This window comes from Sarcophilus harrisii, chromosome 4, assembly GCF_902635505.1.
Source record: "Sarcophilus harrisii chromosome 4, mSarHar1.11, whole genome shotgun sequence".
NCBI lineage: Eukaryota > Metazoa > Chordata > Mammalia > Dasyuromorphia > Dasyuridae > Sarcophilus > Sarcophilus harrisii.
In genome coordinates, this window is record NC_045429.1 from 75,932,191 (window position 1) to 75,951,421 (window position 19,231).

At 33.3% G+C, this 19,231-nt stretch overlaps 1 protein-coding gene across 2 annotated transcripts in view; it reads left to right on the top strand.

Moving 5' to 3' along the window:
• Positions 1-19,231, top strand: part of PLA2G4A (phospholipase A2 group IVA) — a 180,124-nt gene that overhangs the window by 118,744 nt on the left and 42,149 nt on the right. For both annotated transcript variants that reach the window (XM_031937047.1, XM_031937048.1), the window contains 4 exons: positions 8,722-8,944; positions 11,031-11,145; positions 16,675-16,812; positions 16,906-16,998. In XM_031937047.1, the coding sequence (XP_031792907.1) occupies positions 8,722-8,944; positions 11,031-11,145; positions 16,675-16,812; positions 16,906-16,998 (569 nt within the window). The remainder of the gene's footprint in view (positions 1-8,721; positions 8,945-11,030; positions 11,146-16,674; positions 16,813-16,905; positions 16,999-19,231) is intronic.

Genomic DNA, 19,231 nt, shown 5'->3' on the forward strand with positions numbered 1-19,231 from the left:
CTTGATTTCAGGGTTCTCTTTGAGATTAAAGGACAAATACCAACAACAATTCCCTGCTGCTTTTTAACAAATGGGAGAGAGACAGAGAGAGAGGGGAAGCAAGGGGACAGGAAGAAGGAAAGGGGAGGGAGAGAGGGAGAGAGGGAGGGAGGGATGAAGGAAGGAAGGAAGGAAGGAAGGAAGGAAGGAAGGAAGGAAGGAAGGAAGGAAGGAAGGAAGGAAGGAAGGAAGGAAGGAAGGAAGGAAGGAAAGGAGTCTTCCAATTGACCAATTCCAGCCCAGTTTTACTCACAGAGGCTATTTGTCCTTCATTCTTAAAGAAGACCCTGATGCCATGACATGCAGAGGTAATATGAAGGTTCTTTGAACACAATTCATCACCAGTCTCTAAATCTTTTGTCTACTAAATATAGAGTCATTAGCAGTGATTTTTAAAATCAATAGCTTAAAGGATCTAATTCTTTTTGCATCTCAAAGACTATACTCTCTATTGTAATAATTTTTTAAAATGAGATAACTTTTCTTTCCCATGGATTCACTCTTGTCTGTGAGTGAGCAGAGTTAAAATCTAGATGGAGCTTGGAGTCTGTTCAGCGAACACGTACCTTGGGGACCTGATTATGAACTGTCTGGACCCATGTTCTGAAGGAAACATAACATTCTTCTGTTAATGAAGTCAGGGTGACTCTTGATAGTGTGTGGATTTGATCATGTTCAAATAAGAGAATTTATGAAAAAGATTACACTGTTTCAAAGACTATATAAATAAGAACTGTTTTTGTTGCAATAAATATTAGGAAACACTGATTCAGAATTGTTACTGCTTTTTAGAATCACTAACTTTTAAGATTTAAAGATGGGGGCTTTCAGACTGAACTGAATTTGCTTTCTATAATGAATTACAGAAACTTCATTAATAGTTGGGTAACAAGTAGGCAATTAGTTTGGATAATGATGATGTGCTCAGAAAGAAACACAGTTTCTCTTTCCCTTATCTATTGAACCTCTTCTTTTGGATTGGAGAAATCACTTTCCTTTGCTTGTTGGCAGGCATTTAACTCTCCCCACCCACCCCACCCCAGATACATCATACAAACCCAGAGACACACATTTAACCTTTGTGGCAATGTAACTGTTCTTTCCATATGGGAAATGAAAAGAGAATAAACATTTATATAGAATCTACTATGTACCAGGTACTATACTAAACAGTTTTTGTTTGTTTGTTTGTTTTTTTACAAATATTATCTTATTTAGTTCTCTGACTGGTAAATGCTATTTCAGAGTCGTACAACTAAAAGTCTCTGAGGATGGTTTTGAACTCAGGTCTTCTTGACTTCAGGCTCAGTGTTTTATCTATCACCACCTGCCTCAATGTTCTCTTCTACTCTTTTCTACTTCTTTCAACCCTATCCATCCTTCAAGATCTATCTCAATTTCTACATGAAATTTTTCCAAAATTACTTAGATCATCATGGCATCCTTCACTTAACTTCACTGAAATACTTGTTATTTGTAATAACATCCAAGTACCAACTATCTGATATTCAATCATCTATTGCTCCCCTCTCCCACCTGTGTTTCCATAGCATTTGTGTTATCTCCCTAAATAGATTAGAAGGTACCAGATGGGTAGGAAAATACTTTATACATAGCATATAAATTCCATACAGTTTGAACTGAAACATTTAGTGCCCACATATGTATCTATTCAGTGCTAACTTTGTATATTTTATTATGTATTTATAACTTTATATTTTCATTACATATACTTCATAAATACCTATTTATGTATATTTGTTCATATAGATGAGAATGTATTCTCCTGAAGGGCAAAAAATACTTTTGTATTTTTATCAGCACAATACTATACCTGATCCATGGTAGTTATTTAAGAAATGCTTGTTGATCAAATTTGTACAACACCATAAAAGATATTGTGATGAAAGACAAAATAGATTGTTTCAGTTCTCCCTAAATACATTAGGATTTTGATAGCCTGATTCTAAAGAATCATTTTTGTACTTAAGGGATAAGCCAAACAAAACTCATTGGATTAAGAGAACAATAAATACAGTATAAAATATAATCAAAAGGCAGTGTGCTGTATTGGACAGAAAATCATTCTTGAAGCCAGGAAAAACTGAATTCAAATCCCACCTCTGACAAATGTTGGCTCTCTGACCTGGACAAGTCACTTAATCTCTTAGTATTATAGCCAACTCTTTTAAGATTAAAAGTTTCACACCTGCATTAATAAATGAAATTTCCTCATCAGGGATTTGATATATAAATGAAATTAGAGATCCAGTTCCTATCCCCAAATAAACTATAAAAGATTATTCAGTATAAAGAATCACTGGATTCATTGGAGTAAATTTGACTTATTTCAGTGTCTGGCAAAAGAATCAGGGGATGAATCATTTTGAAGGACAATGTTTACAGAATTTAGAAATGATCCTGTAAATAATTTTAGTCTTCTTAAAGGCTTTCTTTCAGTTTTAGAATATAATTACATTATAATGTTTGCATAAGTGTCAGTAGGACTTGAATTGATGAGAAAATAAAGATAAAAATAGAGAAGTGAAACAGTCATTAAAAGAAAGAAAGAAAGAAATAGCTGGAGGGAAGATTGCAGCTGTCCAAAGACCAAAATGAAGATTCTTTGAAGTCTAGATGGATTATGCATAACATAATAAAGGTGGAGAATTATAATACTTCAACAGATCATTGAGTTCATTTATAGTTTATAAATGTGCCAGATTTTCTACATTGACCTTGCCTTACATATCTCTTCCATTGATGGTGTTTCCCTAACTTTAAAGAGCTCTATACACAGTTAAGATATTGAGAGTAAAAGTAGCAAAGCAAATTTGATCCTAGGAAAACCTTAAGCATAGTCTTGTCATTCACTGTACTGTATATGGTTCATCTTAAGTTCTTTTTCTGTCATGAAAATTTTGGTTTTTCAATACTAGTATTTTTTATTCCAGGAATGACAAAATTGGTTTGTAATGCTACATAACAAATATTCAATAATTATTCAAGTTTTAATTTACCATAATATATAGTTAGCTTTTGGAGGGATATTAAATATGGTTTTCAGTCATAGCTGGATAAAATGGAACATCTTTTTTTTTTAAAAAAAAAACTGATATAGTTATTCATTGTTTTTGCTCAGTGGAAATATTCTAGACTTTGTAAATTTTTGCCATGACATTTAGGTGTGAAATGAGGTAAGAAGGCCAGTGAGTAGAATGAAGAAAAAAACTCTTGGGAAAATAAATGTCTGAGTTGTGTAAGATTCATGTCTAATTGATCCATGGCTATTGTTTGACAAAAATGAGGTAATGGAAAAGCATTTGGAGGAGCCCCAGACCACCCAGATTTTCTGTGATCACATAAGAGGATGTTATTGAGGGCAAAACCTCTCATTGCAGCTGTAGTTACTTTTACTATAAATTGCATTATTAATTTATGTTGTTTTATTTTCATTGATATATTTTGTTTGTATATCATCTTAATTTCCAATATATTTTTCTCTCCTTATCAACCATAAGCAATCTCTTATAATCAAAAACAAAAAAAGAAAGTGGAAAAAAGAAAGAAAAAGTAGATCTATAAAACTAACCTATTGATCTAATTTTGTTATTTTCCTGAACTATCTTGGGACAGAGAGCAATTCTCTTCTTCTTTTTGTCCCATCATGGGATATTCCCTTTAAAGGATTTATTTTCAACTGTCTGTTTCACCACTTTTTTGACTGCTTGTTAGAGTAATTTATGCTGAAATAAGTTAGATAAGCTGGGATTTCTCAAGCTGTTTAAAGTCTCATAGGTATAGTTATTTTATTCAGTTAGCCAATCAGCTATTTTTATCCTAACTCAAAAAGACTCCCCCTTTGTAGAGAGATGACTACTTTGTCCCCTCAATTTTTTAAAAGCAATTTTCAAAAGTAGTAATTAAAGGACATAGACAGAAGTTGATGTAGGAAAAGACATGAATTAAAATCAGCCCATGTCTAAGCAGTGAGGAAGAGGGGAAAAAAAGAGAAAAATATATTATCACATAAAGTACCATATGTAAGATACTTATCAAAATTTAATCTACTTTATGTATGTGTGTATATGCTAGCTATAATAATTAATTAGATTCTCTCTAGCATTTTCCAATTTGAACAATGATCCCACACATATATCATGCATAAACATATGCAAATAAAATACATATGTATATAGATGTACTGTACATAGATATTTATGCATGTGTATGTGTGTAGACAGATACATGAATAGGGATATTCATTACTGCTCCTAATTAATAACTGGAACTTTTAGAGGATGATAAATGATTTGGGTTATGTGCAACTTATTAGAGATAGTTTTAGATTTCTTCTCTGTGACCCAATATACAGGAGTAAGGACTTTTTGTCAAGGATGAAGCACAGTAAACATAGACTAGGGGGAAAATGCTTGCAGATGTTGATCCTATCTGTGGGAGTCAGAATGCTAAAAATTATTAATTGAGGGACAGAAAGAAAACTACTTATATATAACCGCATACTTAGAGAGTAGCAGGTATGATATCGAAAAATAAACAAGAATAGTAAGAGGCCACATAGAAATAGGAATGAGAACACAGGATTTGGATCCTGAGGATCTCAAGGACCTTCATTTTAATTATGGATTGATGAGGGTACCAATACAAATCTTGCTCTATAATCTTATCATCCTAGCTCTGTAACTCAAAGGAGGCAATATTTAAGAAGATGAGCAATAGTGGTATTCATGGCCTCAGGATTTAATATACTAATGGTCAGAGTATTCATGATAAAACAAATTAGCCATGTTAGTGAAAAGAAATAAAAACAGGCTTACCGGGATAACTGAAAGTTTATGAGATTTTAATTAAAACCAGAATAGAGCAATGGAAAGGCATACATTGTTTTAAAGTAATACAGCTGCAAAAAGAGCTTGCTGAAGAGACTAGAGGGATACTCTGTCTTATCCAGATACTTTGTAGTTCTTATGTTTGGAAATTGAGAAACCTGAAGAAGAGAACCTTAACTTGATCATTAGAGGTAGAAGAAGTGGAAGTGATAATGTAGTTTTTTTTTTTTTAATTTGTTCTTTCCTGATTACATGTTATAGCAACTTTTAACATGTAAAAAGAGGGCAACTAGTTGGTGCTGTGGATAGAGCACCAGCCCTAAAGTCAGGAGAACCTGAGTTCATATCTGGCCTCAGACACTTAATACTTTTTAGCTGTGTGACTCTGGGCAAGTCACTTATCCCCAGTTGCCTCTGGGGGGGAGGAGGGCATTTAAATTTTAAATTCTGGCCTCCCTTTAGAATCTTTTAAAATTTCTATTAAAACTACATCATGTATCACTTTATACCTATCAGATAATGATATAGAAATTAAGATTCTAGTCCTGAACAGGAATTGAAGAACTTTGTATAATTACTGATTACTCCCAGTCTATAAAAGACAATTGAAATGGTCTTTTGATAAGTGTTTTTTAATGGAATACACATGAAAAGAATCCTTCTCCTGAGGATATAGTGCAGAGGATGATGAGATCAGTCGAGAACAGGGTGTGGACAAAGCATGATTTTTTAGTTGAGTGATGAACTCTGAGCTCCCTTTCTGCTCTGTGATTTTAAGATTCTTATTAGGAATTGAGAGGCAATAGAGGCCTGACCTGAGAATAAAGAAGGCCTTCATTGAAGCTCTGTCTTTTTTTTTTTTTTTTTTAAACACCTATTGGCAGTGTAATACAGGGCAAGTCACATAACCTTTAGGAAAAGTCTCAGACAACATTAAGATTATAAATGGAAGGAGCAGATAACAATCATCATTGATAGAGGGGATTTCCTCACAAGAAGAAATTCTAAACTGATGAAATGTAGTTGATAATTAGCTCCACTAACATACACCATTCAAAAATATTTATTAGGAAACATTATAAGGGTAACTTGATCACTTTTTATGGTATTCCTAATGAGCGTAAGTAAAAGTTCCTTGCACACATTTGCAATTTATTTAATATGAAGAGAACCAAAAGACAGAGAAATCATATGAAGAAATAAGTTCTCAAACAGACAACATTAACTGGCTTCTTTGTGAGAATAGTCACTGAGGTAGATAGGGAAAAATAATCTGGGAACAAAACTGGTTGAGAGGCAGCACAAAATAGTGAAAAGGTGAAACGAGATCTTACCTCTCAAGAAGATGCTAAATCAAATTCCAATTCTGACCTATCATGGCTACATACTCCAGAAAAAAGATCCCCCCCCCTTTTTTTTTGTATTCTTTGCCAACTTTTTAAGACTGTAAGTTGTAGACCATTTGCAATTCTGCAAAGGTAGAGGAAATTTATTGACTGGGAGTTCTCTCTACTTCTGAAGTAGGTCTGAACTGTTTGTGTAGGGATGTAAGGATGAATGTATTTAGATGGGATAGTGGACAGAATATTGAACTTGTTGGCTAAAAAGACCTGATTTTAAATCTTACCTCAGACCATTATGTAATTGAGTGACCAAGGCAAATCACCTAGTTTCCATATCTAAAAAATGGGAATAATAACACATTCTCACAGTATTTTTGTGAGAGTATATGAGCTAATTGTGGAATATGCTTTGAAAATTTTAAAGTGATGTGTAAAATTTAGTTGTTATCATTTATCATTATTAATTACTACTATATTTATATTAGATATATATGATTTTGTCTTATACACATAAATACATACATATATGTATTAAGGAAAATTTCCTGTCTTACTCAGAATTTGTGTATGTTTATATATCATGATCATTTTCAAGAAGAAATTAAGAAGACTCAGAAAGTCATAACTAAAAAATATCACATGAAAAATGAAATTAATCATTGCAAATTAGAGAGGAAATGTCTGGTTACTGATAAAAATACTTTCATAATCAACTGTCTGTGTGTACTAACTAGTTGGAACAAAGGATAAGATCAGCACCATTTCAGAAGGAAGGATGTATAGATTGGAAGATAGCATGTATAATTACAACAATTTCAACTTGATGTATCATTTTTCTTTTTATAAAACCATTATGAGAATGGTTTAGGAGCATATCAAAGGTAATCGACGAAAATAAGAGTTGAGAATAAGCAGACTTTTGTGAATTATTTTTTCACACTAGAAGTTATCTTCATAATTGCACAATTGACTGAGTGTTAGAGCAAAGCCAGAATTTCTCTTTATCTAATGTTTTGTTAATTAAAAAAAATTGAACATAAAAACTCTTTTCTAATAAGGTACTTCCTAGGCATATGTTAATATCATACAACAATCCTTGACATGTACCAATAGAAATAACTTTATTGGAAGATGCTTTTATTAACAATATGATATAAGACACAATAGTAGGATACATAACCCACTAAAGCTTCTTGTCAGTTTCATGGAAGAACAGGGTTGAAATAAAAAAGAAATGTGTTATAGATGGTAAGGTTCTCTAAATGCTCATTTTTTGATCAGGTCATATTGTTTTCATCATACTATAGCACCTCCTCAGTTAGTTTCACTTATTTGGTATGGAATTCACATGAGAATACTGTCAATATACATGGGAAAAATCAAACAAATGGATGATATATGGCATATTGTGGTGATCAGTAATTCACAGCCATATACATTTTATCAGGGAAATGTTGCTAACAAAAAAGTGGGATTTTTGCATCAGGAAAGTACTTGAGATAATCAAATACTTGCTCAATTTCTCAAATGCAACCTAGTTTCGTTTCTTTCTAATTAACTTTGAGTTCAATTTATCTGAAATGTCTGTCCATGAGATAGGTCCTAATTGACTAATTCAGTGAGTAGTTTTCTATCCAACAAGCTTTTTGTATTCAACATTTATTAAGCACCTCCTATGTGCCAGACATTGTGCTAAATACAGGATTTGATTCTAAAGGGAAATAGGAGTGAATATGTACAGCCTGTTTTCCTTTTGATCAAAATCCTTTTATCTCCCTTCCCCAATACCTTCTTTCTTTGCACTTCATTAAGTTATCAGAGATAAGTGGAAATAGTCAATGATGTAATTCAGTTCAAAGTGTGCTGGCTTTGGAGCTAGAGGACCTGGATTTGGGTTCTGAGTCTGCTATTTACTGTATATGTGGCACCAAACAAATAATTTCTCCTCTTTTGGTCTCCGTTTCTCTGTCGGTAAAATGATGGAGTTGACTAGATGCTTTAAGATTTCTCTCAATTGTAAATCAATGATCCTATAACCAATGAGAATCTTGGAAGACTACAACCAAGATACCACATTAGGTAATAGGGGAATACAGATAAAAAGTTAAGAAAAAAAATTTTTTCTTCTTCTTTTCTTTAATTCATTGGTAATTGTGAAGGTGAAATATACCTCCCTAAATATTAAATAATTATACAGATTGAATCATCTTTCTTTGTGCCAAAGATCTCTTTTTATTAATTTTCACTTTAATTTGATATAGCCATGCTTTTCTTTTTGAGACTGTTGTCCTATAGGCCTAAATTCTGTTGATTGTGTTTTCTTTATTTTTCTAGGTATGTGTTGTCTCTATATTCTCACCCTGATTGTCCAGAGACTTGATCAAAGGAAATTAACTTTAATTTGATATAAAGCTATGCTTTTCTTTTTGAGGCTGTTGTCCTATGGAGCCCCAATTTTTCTGTTAATTATGTTTTCTTTATTCTTGTAGGTATATGTCATCTCTATATTCTCACCCTGATTTTCCAGAGAAGGGACCAAAGGAAATTAATGAAGAGCTGATGGTCAGTGTCAGCCACAATCCCCTTTTGTTGCTCACACCTCAGAAAGTCAAACGCTACATTGAATCATTATGGAAGAAGAAAAGCTCTGGACAGCCAGTCACTTTTACTGACATCTTTGGGATGTTAATTGGAGAAACTCTAATCCACAATGTAAGCTGCAGTAACATTTCTAGTTCCTTTTAAAATAAATAGGTATTTTCCATCAGTTTGTAGAAAAGGAAATTTTATTTCCTCTTAATTCTCACAATGATAACTAGAATTATCTTAGTTAAGTGGTGAAAACTTTTATGAAATCTAAATGAATAAGGAGATCTCTGGTATAAGGTTCTTAATGGAATGTTTCAGTTGTTTGCCTCTTTATGAATGTAGTAGATGCCTAATTGAAAGGCTTCCTATGTTTTGGTGTGTGCATATTTTAAACATGTTTTTATATCTTTTTTTTTCTTAGCAGGAAATTTAGATCATTCTGTTATTAATTAGGTTTGAAATAGAGTATGCCTATGTTAATGAATTTTCTTATGACTTTCTTTCATATTATTCCTCCATTTTATGGGAAAATAGACAAAGTATTTAAAAAAGCAATATGAGAGAGTATGATGGGTAGGATCTTTCCTTAGAATCATCAGTATTAATGATACTAATAATAATAGAGACAGTAATATTTGACAGTGATATAGTTACATAGTGATATAGCTTGAAGGTTTGCAAAGGTCTGCAAAACATATCAATTGAGATGCATTTACAAATAGAAAAAAACTGAATTGTATAAGTTAAATAATTTGCTTATGTCCACAAAGTTAGCATCTGAAGCAGGATTCAAATCCAAGTCTTTTCTGTTGCCAAGTCCACCACTCTTCCCACTTGCCTTTAGGAATTATATGAAAAAAATCATTTTTAATACTTCCATAATGAGAGGACCTATGATTTCATTAGTATGGGAATTTTCTCCAAATACTCTTGTGCTAAAAATTATTACATCAGTTCTGCAGACAGTCAGTACTATAGTGAACTTGTAGTGCTCAATGGGAAGAGAACAAACTTATCTATGTAATGTTAGATCAGCTTGGCCAGAAGGCTTTGTTTCAGTGTTGTCAGTAATTAGTGGTTTGATCTGTAGAAAAAAAATCTTTTCTACCCAACTTCATTCTTTGAAAAATGCTTTCCTGACAATTTAACTACTTTTCATTCTCACTTGTTCAGTCCCAACAGACAGTTTTTAAGAAGAGAGAGGGGGTAGAAACCAAAGCACTTCGCTATCTCCCTCTCCCTCCTCCTCTTTTTCTTCTTCCCTCCTTCCCTCCCTCCCTCCTTCCCTCTCTTTTCTCTCTCCCTCCCTTTCTTCTTCCTTCCTTCTCTCTCTCTCTCCTTCCCTCCTTCCTTCTCTCTCCTTTCCTCCTTCCCTCTCTCTCTTTCTCTCTGTCTCTCTCTTACACACACATCTTCCCTCCTTCCCTCTTTGTTTCTTCCTCCCTCCCTCTCTCTCTCTTCCTCCCTCCCTCCCTCCCTCCCTCCTTTTTTCTTCCCTTCCCTCCCCCACCTCTCTCTCTCTCTCTCTCTCTCTCTCTCTCTCTCTCTCTCTCTCTCTCTCTCACACACACACACACACACACACACACACACACACACACACACCAGGAAGGATGTCCAAGACTTCCAGGGGATGTTGCCCTCAGTCTGAGGGAATGCATCACACTGAGCACTATGACCACAGTTCAGCATTCCATCTGAAGATAAAACAGAGCAGATGGAAAAGGATTTTTCAGTGCCAAGTGTCCTGAGGGAAAGTTCCTTCCTGACCCCATAATTGGTAGTTCAATTGAAGATGTAACTTCCTAGGCTGTTTTTAGCATGCCGATAATTACTTCATACAGTCTAGCTTTTCATTTTGTTTACATAGATTTTTAAAAGTAATGAACATACTTTTTATTATGCAGGTTCAAAACAATTTAGAAACATCTCTTGCTGCTGCTAAAAAGCTGTTAAAGAGGTAGTATACATCAATGAATAGAGTGTTGGACTTGGAATCAGGGAAACCAAGGTTCAAATCCCACTTCAAACGTTTATATTAATTCTCATTTTGAATAAGTCACTAATTTCTCTAAATCTCTTTCCTCTTTTGGAAAATGGAATGGAAAAATTAGATGAGATTTGCAAAAATATTTTGCAAAGTTTGTTTCTATGTAAGTGACAATCTATATATTTAATCTATCCTTGTCTCTTATTTTTCTTTGAGCAGAGAATGAACTGCACTCTAAGTAATCTGAAAGAAAAAGTAAATAAAGCACAGTGTCCTTTGCCCCTTTTTACCTGTCTCCATGTGAAACCTGATGTTTCAGAGTTGATGTTTGCAGGTATGACCTCAGTATTTCCACATTTCCTCATTTTTTGGATTTTTTTTGCATGTGTCTTAAGTTATTGTTTTTAGGAGGGCATAATTAATATAATATGTAAAAATAATACTTGTTGTTGTTAAGTCATCCAGTCATATTTAATTCTACATGACTCCATAGATTTTGTCCACGGAGTTTTCTTGACAAAAATCCAAGAGTCTTTTGCCATTTCCCTCTCCAATTTATTTTACAGATTAGGAACTGAGGCAATTAGGATTAAGTGAATAGATCAGGGTCATATAGCTAGTAAGTGTAGGAGGCCAGATATGAACTCAGAAAGGTGAATCTTTCTGACTCTAGGCTCAGCACTTATCCACTATATCATCTAGATGCCCTAAAGTGCTATACAAATGCCAATTATTATTATTATTATTATTATTATTATTATTATTATTATTATTATTTATCAGCCTCCAGTATAGTGATGATTTCATTCCCCAAGCTTTGTAAAGCACTCCTGCAGAGCTCAAGCAATGCCGAGGTGTGCTTGTAAAGATGAAGAATCAGATTCTGGGAAAAAAAACCCAAAGAGAACATATACACATACTTTTAAGCTTACTCTGCATTATAATACTATCTTAAGTCTAAGAAAATGACCATATATAAAAAGGAAGAAAAAGAGCTAGAGTTTTTATGAATAACAAAAACAACATTCTCAGTGGCATTTTGTCACCTTTTGTAGTCTATGAAATGAAGAAACTTCCTATTTCTTTTGAGATCAATCACAAGCAGACTTCTAGTCACTCAGATTTGCAACCTCAGTCTTAACTTTTATGTCTTGATCATCTCACATATTCAATCAGTCTCCAGTTATTGTTGATTCTTCAGTAACTCTAACATATACTTCTTAGTAAGCATTGATATGAGCAGTTCTTTAGTTCAGATTTTCAACACCACTAGCAGAGGCTATTATAATCACCTCCAAATATGCTTTCCCCACTTACTAAGTTTTCTTCTTTCCAATTTATCCTCCATAAAATTGCCAAGCAATCATTTTATAGTTCAAGAATTCCAAAATTCAGAATCCTATCATTTAAAAACTTCTACAATCTGCCTCTAATCTAGTTTAAATTCTAAATCCTCACTGGATTGTATTAAGAAACAGAAAGATAATGTTAAATCAGTAATGTTGAAGTCTTGAAGTGAAGCAGCTAGGTGGCAAAGGACTAACAAGCTTAACTTGAAATTTGGAAAACCCAAGTTTAAATTTTGCCTCAGATATTTACTAGCTATATTAGTTATGTCATGGGCCAAATGATAGAATCTGTTTCAATCTCATTTTCTTCTTCTAAAATGAGCATAGTCACCATTACATCACAGAGCTGCTGTGAATAACAAATGAGATAACATGTAAAGTATTTAGCAAAGTCAAAGTCAAATGCTCAAAGCACTATACACTATGCAAGCTAGCTATTTTTATTTAATTTATATCACCTTTTTGAAGAGGCTATATGGTATAAGAAAACGATCTGGCTTGAAAGACTCAAAGAATTGGGTTCACTCTGACCTGACCATCTCTGACCCTTACTGACTGCAACTGTGGAATAATCAACTAAATTTTCAATGATCCCTGCAAATCAATGAAAATATAAAGAGAAGGTTCTGATCTGCATTAGTTGAGGAAGTTCCTTTATAGGAGCTTCCTATATCAGTGAAAACATGAGTCCAGTCCTTATCACACTCTGTTCTAAATTGTCTTACTTAATTTGTATTCCATAACTGAGTAAAACAGGGTTTTTGACATTGACTTATCTCCTAATTCTAGGCCTCTACCCAAGCCATCTTTCATACTTATATTCTCCTTCATCACCTTTGTTTTTGGAAATCCCTAGCTTAGGTTCAATTCAGCTGTTATCTCTCTAGGTCCTTCTTGATTTCCCCAGTTGTTACTTCTGGCCCTAACCCTGAAATTATCTCATGTTTACTTAGTATGTAATTTTCATTTACTTATATCTATATATTTCTGTCCTATCTCCTTTCAGTAGAATGCAGGTTCTTTAAGGTCAGAGATTATTATTATTATTTTCTTTGTATTCCTAGCCTATCATATTGTCTCCACATGTAAGTACTAAATAAGGACTTGTTTGAATTTAATTTAGCTGATATTTAAAAAATAGTATAACTGTCAAGAAGCTGAGATGTATGTCTCTTATGATATTTAACCTTAGGTTAGTCTTTTTAGAGTTCTGTAATTAGTTCTGACCCTTACATTTAAAGAGGAAAACACAAAAGGAAAAGGGAAGGACCGGAGATAGAGAAAGATCCTAGAAAAGGGTAGAACAAAATGTTGGACTGGGAATCCCAGTACTGTTGCTAAAGTGATGTTGACATCATTTGACCACCCCATGTCTCATTTTTCTTCATTGCTAGAAAGAAGTGGTTGAGATAAATATCCTCAAAGTTTCCCTCTAATTCTGAAATATGATACAAAGATATAACCATGAAATATTCACTTTAAATACGAGATTAAATTTTCTAACATCTGAGATATTCCCTAACGTTCTGATTTGAAGGTAGAATGATGGATTTTGTTAGAAAGTTTCTCATAGGTTCCTTCTGTCATATGCTATAATTCTGGGAAATAACTAACTAATGAGATTTCAGTTCTAGTCAGTATACTTTTTATGTTACAGATTGGGGAAATAATAAAAATATATTCATTCATTCATTCATTCAGCACTTTATTAAACACTTCCTCTGGATCATGAGTACTATGAAAAGACAGAGTGAAAACTTGTTCCTTGCTCTCATGGAACTTACACATACACTATAAAGATTAATAATTTTATGTTAAAAAACCTCTATAAACAACATTAATGATTTCATCTCTTGGGAATTATTTCACTATGTTAAAAGCATACTAGAGGCCTACTACTATTTTTCCCCATTCTAATTCTTTAAATACAACATCTGAAGAACTTGTTTTGGCTTGTGGTGTCTGAATAGAATACATCCACTTTCTTGCTCATTAAATTACTGAAGTACAAGCAATCCTATCATGTTGATTCTTGTTGGCCACCTCCACTGTATCCAATCACATTCCTCTGGAGTGCTGGGGCAGGTATCTAGCCTGCGAAACTGACAACCCTTTTATACCCAGGGCTTAGGCTGTTCATTCTATTCTTAGAATAACTGACCTTGGTGACTGGCACTAGTTACACCCTGCACCGAAATAATCATTACTAATGAAACACACTTAAATAGACATTTCAGGAATGCTTTCACTGAACCTTTTTTTTTTTTTTTTTTTTAATGTACCTGTTACTTTTAAGAAAGATAATTTTACTGATGAAATAAAAGTCCTCTAGTGCCATCTTTTGGAAAGAGTCGGGGTGAGATTAAAATGGGAGAATATGGGTAGGATTTAGTTCATTCATTGTGTAATTCTTTTAAAATCATTTATTGAGTGCCCTATATATGAATAGCACTGGACTTGGTCCCTATGAGAGTGAAAAATTAATATCAGCTATAGTCCCTTCTCTCTAGAATCTCAGTTTTGTTGGTGAAATACAGTATTCAAAACAAAACAAAACAAAAAATAAACCTAAAGCAGACAAATGTCAAAGTGATATAAATAATATTAATTGCATTTTTTTGGTTGTTAAACCACTTCATTTGTGTCCAACTCTTCACATCCTCATTTAGACATTCTTGGCAAAAATTTGGAAGTGGTTTGCCATTTTCTTCTCTAGCTCATTTTAGAGATGAGGAAACTGAGACAAAAAGGATAAAGTGACTTGACCAGGGTCACACAGTTAGCAAGTGCCTGAGACCAAATTTGAACTCAAGTTTTTTGACTCCAGGTTTGGAGCCCTATCTACTAGGTCACCTGGCTGTTGAATAGATAGAATTTTTTGAAACTTCTGAGGAGAGGAATGGCTTGATGATATTTTTTTAGATTCCCATACAATTTCTTTTCTCAATGTTTAAACTTTCTATTTAAGAATGTTTGAAAATGATCAAGCTAGAAGGCAATTCATAACCCACATAGTTCTGTCCTTGTGTGAAATAAGTGGAGAAAATGTTCATCATCCCTTTAAGGATCTCCAAAATTTTAAAGATGCACAGTACAAAGTCTTTTAAGTTTTCAAATAGTCATTTTGTGTCTTATGTTTAAATACCCTTTGCCATTTTAAAGAGATAACTTGTGTTAGGGCCCCCAGTTAATTGTTCTAGCTACTTACCCATTAGAAGGACTAGGTCTGTCCTAAGTATTCATATAAGTGGCAAATCGATACCTATTTGAGAAACAATTTCCATGTTCATTCATTCATTCATCCAAAGATATTTAAGTGTCCTCTGTGTGCAAAATAATCTTCCAAGGTCTGAGATAGGTACAAAGCTGAAATGAGACATGGCCCTTGTCCTTTTGGACTTAAGGTCTCATATGGGTGTACTCATTACAGTTACAACCCCGTGTTCAATTGGTGTCTATTTAAGGCTAAGTGGAGTAAAGTAAGTCTCATAGGATGTTGAATGGAAGTGTAGTTGGTCACTTATGGGTGGATATAGAAAAGAGATATACAGCAAAAACAGGCATAGGTGAATTGTGATCTGTTTTGGTGGAGGGAGTATCCAAATGGATGAAATCATAGGTCCATTGGAGTATTGGATTGTTATTATTATTGATACTTATTACTTAATCCATATTCTGATAGTTATTATCCATTGACTCCTGATCAAGTCATATCAGCAAACATTTATTAAGTCCCCTTTATGCCAATGGATAGAGCACTGGGCCCGAAGTCAGGAGGACCTGAGTTTAAATCTGGCTTCAAACATACACTGACTGTATGACTTGGGTAAATTCCTTAATTTCTGATGGTCTTAACCCACTGGAAAAGGAAATGATATACCACTCTATTATCTCTTTTTTGTTTCTATAATTCTTTGTTATCAGCTTCCAAGATTTTAGTTGTGTCCATTTAGAAAACTCCCAGGTGTACACTATCCATGAGGTTTTCTTGGAAAAGATACTGTTAATATATTCATATTCTTTCCTGAGTTTTAGTCCCTCATCGTAATTATTGAGACTAATTGAAACTATCAAACATTTAAAAATATTGGGTGCCCCATAGGTATCTTAAAATTGACATGTACAAAACATAATTTGTTATATTCCCTCTACCTCCAACCTTACCACATTTTCAAAATTCCTTTTTACTATTGAGGACATCTCCATCCTTCCAGTGACCCAGGAGTATAACTTTGCTATCATCCTGGACTCTTCAGATTTTACAGATGAGTAAACAGAGACCCAAAAGATTAAGATACTCTATATTACAGAGGTAGTGTCAAGTCCAGGCTGTAAACCTAGACTTCTAGCTCCAAATCTGAGGACAACTTATACTGTTTCTCATTGTCTTTACTTGGACTTTTGGATTATGGAGGGAATATTGGAAAAAAAACAACAACTATAAAACTAGAGATATGATCTGTGTATGTCTTTGTTTGGAAATTAACTATTAACATTTTTTTTTGTACTTTCAGATTGGGTGGAATTTAGTCCATATGAAATTGGGATGGCTAAGTATGGTACATTTATGGCTCCTGACTTGTTTGGAAGCAAATTTTTTATGGGCACAGTTGTAAAAAAATATGAAGAAAACCCTCTACACTTCTTAATGGGTATGTGATCAGACCTGTTAATTCCAGGATCATTTGGTTCTTTAAAGATTTGGCTTTTTCTCAGTTACCAATTTTTTTCTCTCTTTCTTTTAGGTGTCTGGGGTAGTGCATTTTCTATACTGTTCAACAGAGTCCTAGGAGTTTCTGCTTCTCACAATAAAGGATCAACCATGGAAGAAGAATTAGGTAATTTGAAAAGAAAGAAAATACATACATATATATATATATATATATATATATATATATATATATATATATAAATTATTAAGAAATCCTAAATATATGTATTTAGGATTTCTTAATAGTTTGGCTTCATGATCAATCTGAAAAAGAGTCATTATAATAGCATTACTTAGGATCCCTGGTAAATTTTTTTTATAGCCCCCTTTATGAAGATAGAATTAATTTTTATTGACAGATCTTTTGAATTATCCTTTTATTTATATAAACTTATTAAGTTCTTAATACTTTCTGTAGGGATAAAATTACCATTTGTAGCTGTAGGGGATATGCTTTTCATAATATTAAAGTTATTTTATAATTATGTAAACTTTGAAGATAAAAATCTAAAACTGAAGGATTTTTCTAAATGACTACCATAAAGGCCAGCAACCTTGAACTGGTTTACTTATGAAGGCTTGGAGTGGAATTGAGATAGGAAAAGTCAAATACCAATGGAGAGAAGAGATTGATTATTTTGTTCCCCTGCACATTCAGTGAGGGCAGAACTAATGAAAGAGTTGTTTTTCATGTATTTACATCATATTTGTCTATTTCTGATCCTATTTGAGATTTCCTTAGTAAAGATACTAGACTGGCTTTCAATTTCTTTCTTAAGCTCATTTTACAGATGGGGAAACTCAGGCAAATAACAGTAAGTGAGTAGCTCAGAGTCACACAGTTAAAAAGTATTTAAAGCCAACTTTGAACTTGGGAAGATGAGACTTCTTGACTTTAGATCTGGCACTGTCCTGAAGCTTCTTAAGAAGTTTCATCTTCCTGAGTTCAAATCTTGGCCTTAGATATTTACTGTGTGACTCTGAGCAAGTCACTTATCCTTGTTTGCTTCAGTTTTTTCATCTGAAAATGAGCTGAAGAAGGAACCAGTATATCATTCCCTGATCTTTGTGAAGAAAACTCCATTTGGGTTCATAAAGAGTGGAAGAAAACTGAAAAGTGACTGAAAAACTTATACCATGCCTTATTCTATATGGATGATTGAGATGATTAGCACCCAAACCAGATGCATTTATTATTCTTCAGATGGTAATTAAAAATAGAGCGATATCTCAAATAAAACTGGAAGACATAAGGAGCAATGATAAATTGAACATAACCAAGTTGTTAAAATAGAAATTATAGTTTTATAAAATTATGCTATTTTTTTCAATCACTGTTTTAAAGAAGGAAAGAGAATACACATTTACTTGAAAAGAAATGTTTCTCTTCAAACAATCTCTGTTGAGTGATCCTTATAAATTTTGAATTTATTTTTCACTGGATCAGGAAAGGAATGGGGATGAAATAATATATTTAAAAGTGGTTGGGTAACAACACATAATCCAGGAAGCAGAACTTTTATAATAAAATAAGTAGAAGAATACTATTATTATGGGCAATAACACATAATCCAGAAAGCAGGACTTTTATAATAAAATAGATAGAAGAATATTGTTATTATGAGATATCCATTCTGGCTTGTGGTTAGAGATTTATCAGCTCTGTGTAATTTCTGAAAATCTGTGGGTCAGACTTGCAGGAAATCATTCAGGTTTAGGGCTAGGGGGTCTGAAATGGTAAACCAGAGAAGATGAAGTGGTTGCCCAAAATTAAAACAAATAGGTCACTGGGAGTTGATTTTTGAGCTAAAATTTAGTTTTTATTCATTATCATTTCAAAAAAGTTCTAAATATTTTTACTTTTTTTTTCTTCCTCCCAACTGTTTCTTAAGATAACAATCCCAATATAAACTTTTTTGTACTAATGCTTGGGTAACTGTAGGTTACTGTTTCTTTAACAGAAGACAGACATGAAACAAATTGTTATATTGGAAAGAGTGCTGGTCTACAGTCAGAAGACTGGAATTAAAGCATGACTTGATTTTTAATACTCATATAATCTTAGGAAACATACCATATCTTTAGATCCCACCTGTAAAATGGGAACAATAGACTAATTGACCTTAAAGTTACATTACAACTCTAAATCCAACTCTGAATACAAACTACCAAAAGTTTGAACCTTCAACCAATTCTGGATAAACATAGAAGCTTTAGATACAATGTTGAGAACCATTGAAAATAGTTTCTTTTAGCAAGGATAATATTCAAGGAAGAGTGTGAAATGAGACAAATTATATCATCATAATAAAATACAGTATACCAGAAAAATAATATATCAAGAGGAAGAAGCAGTGATT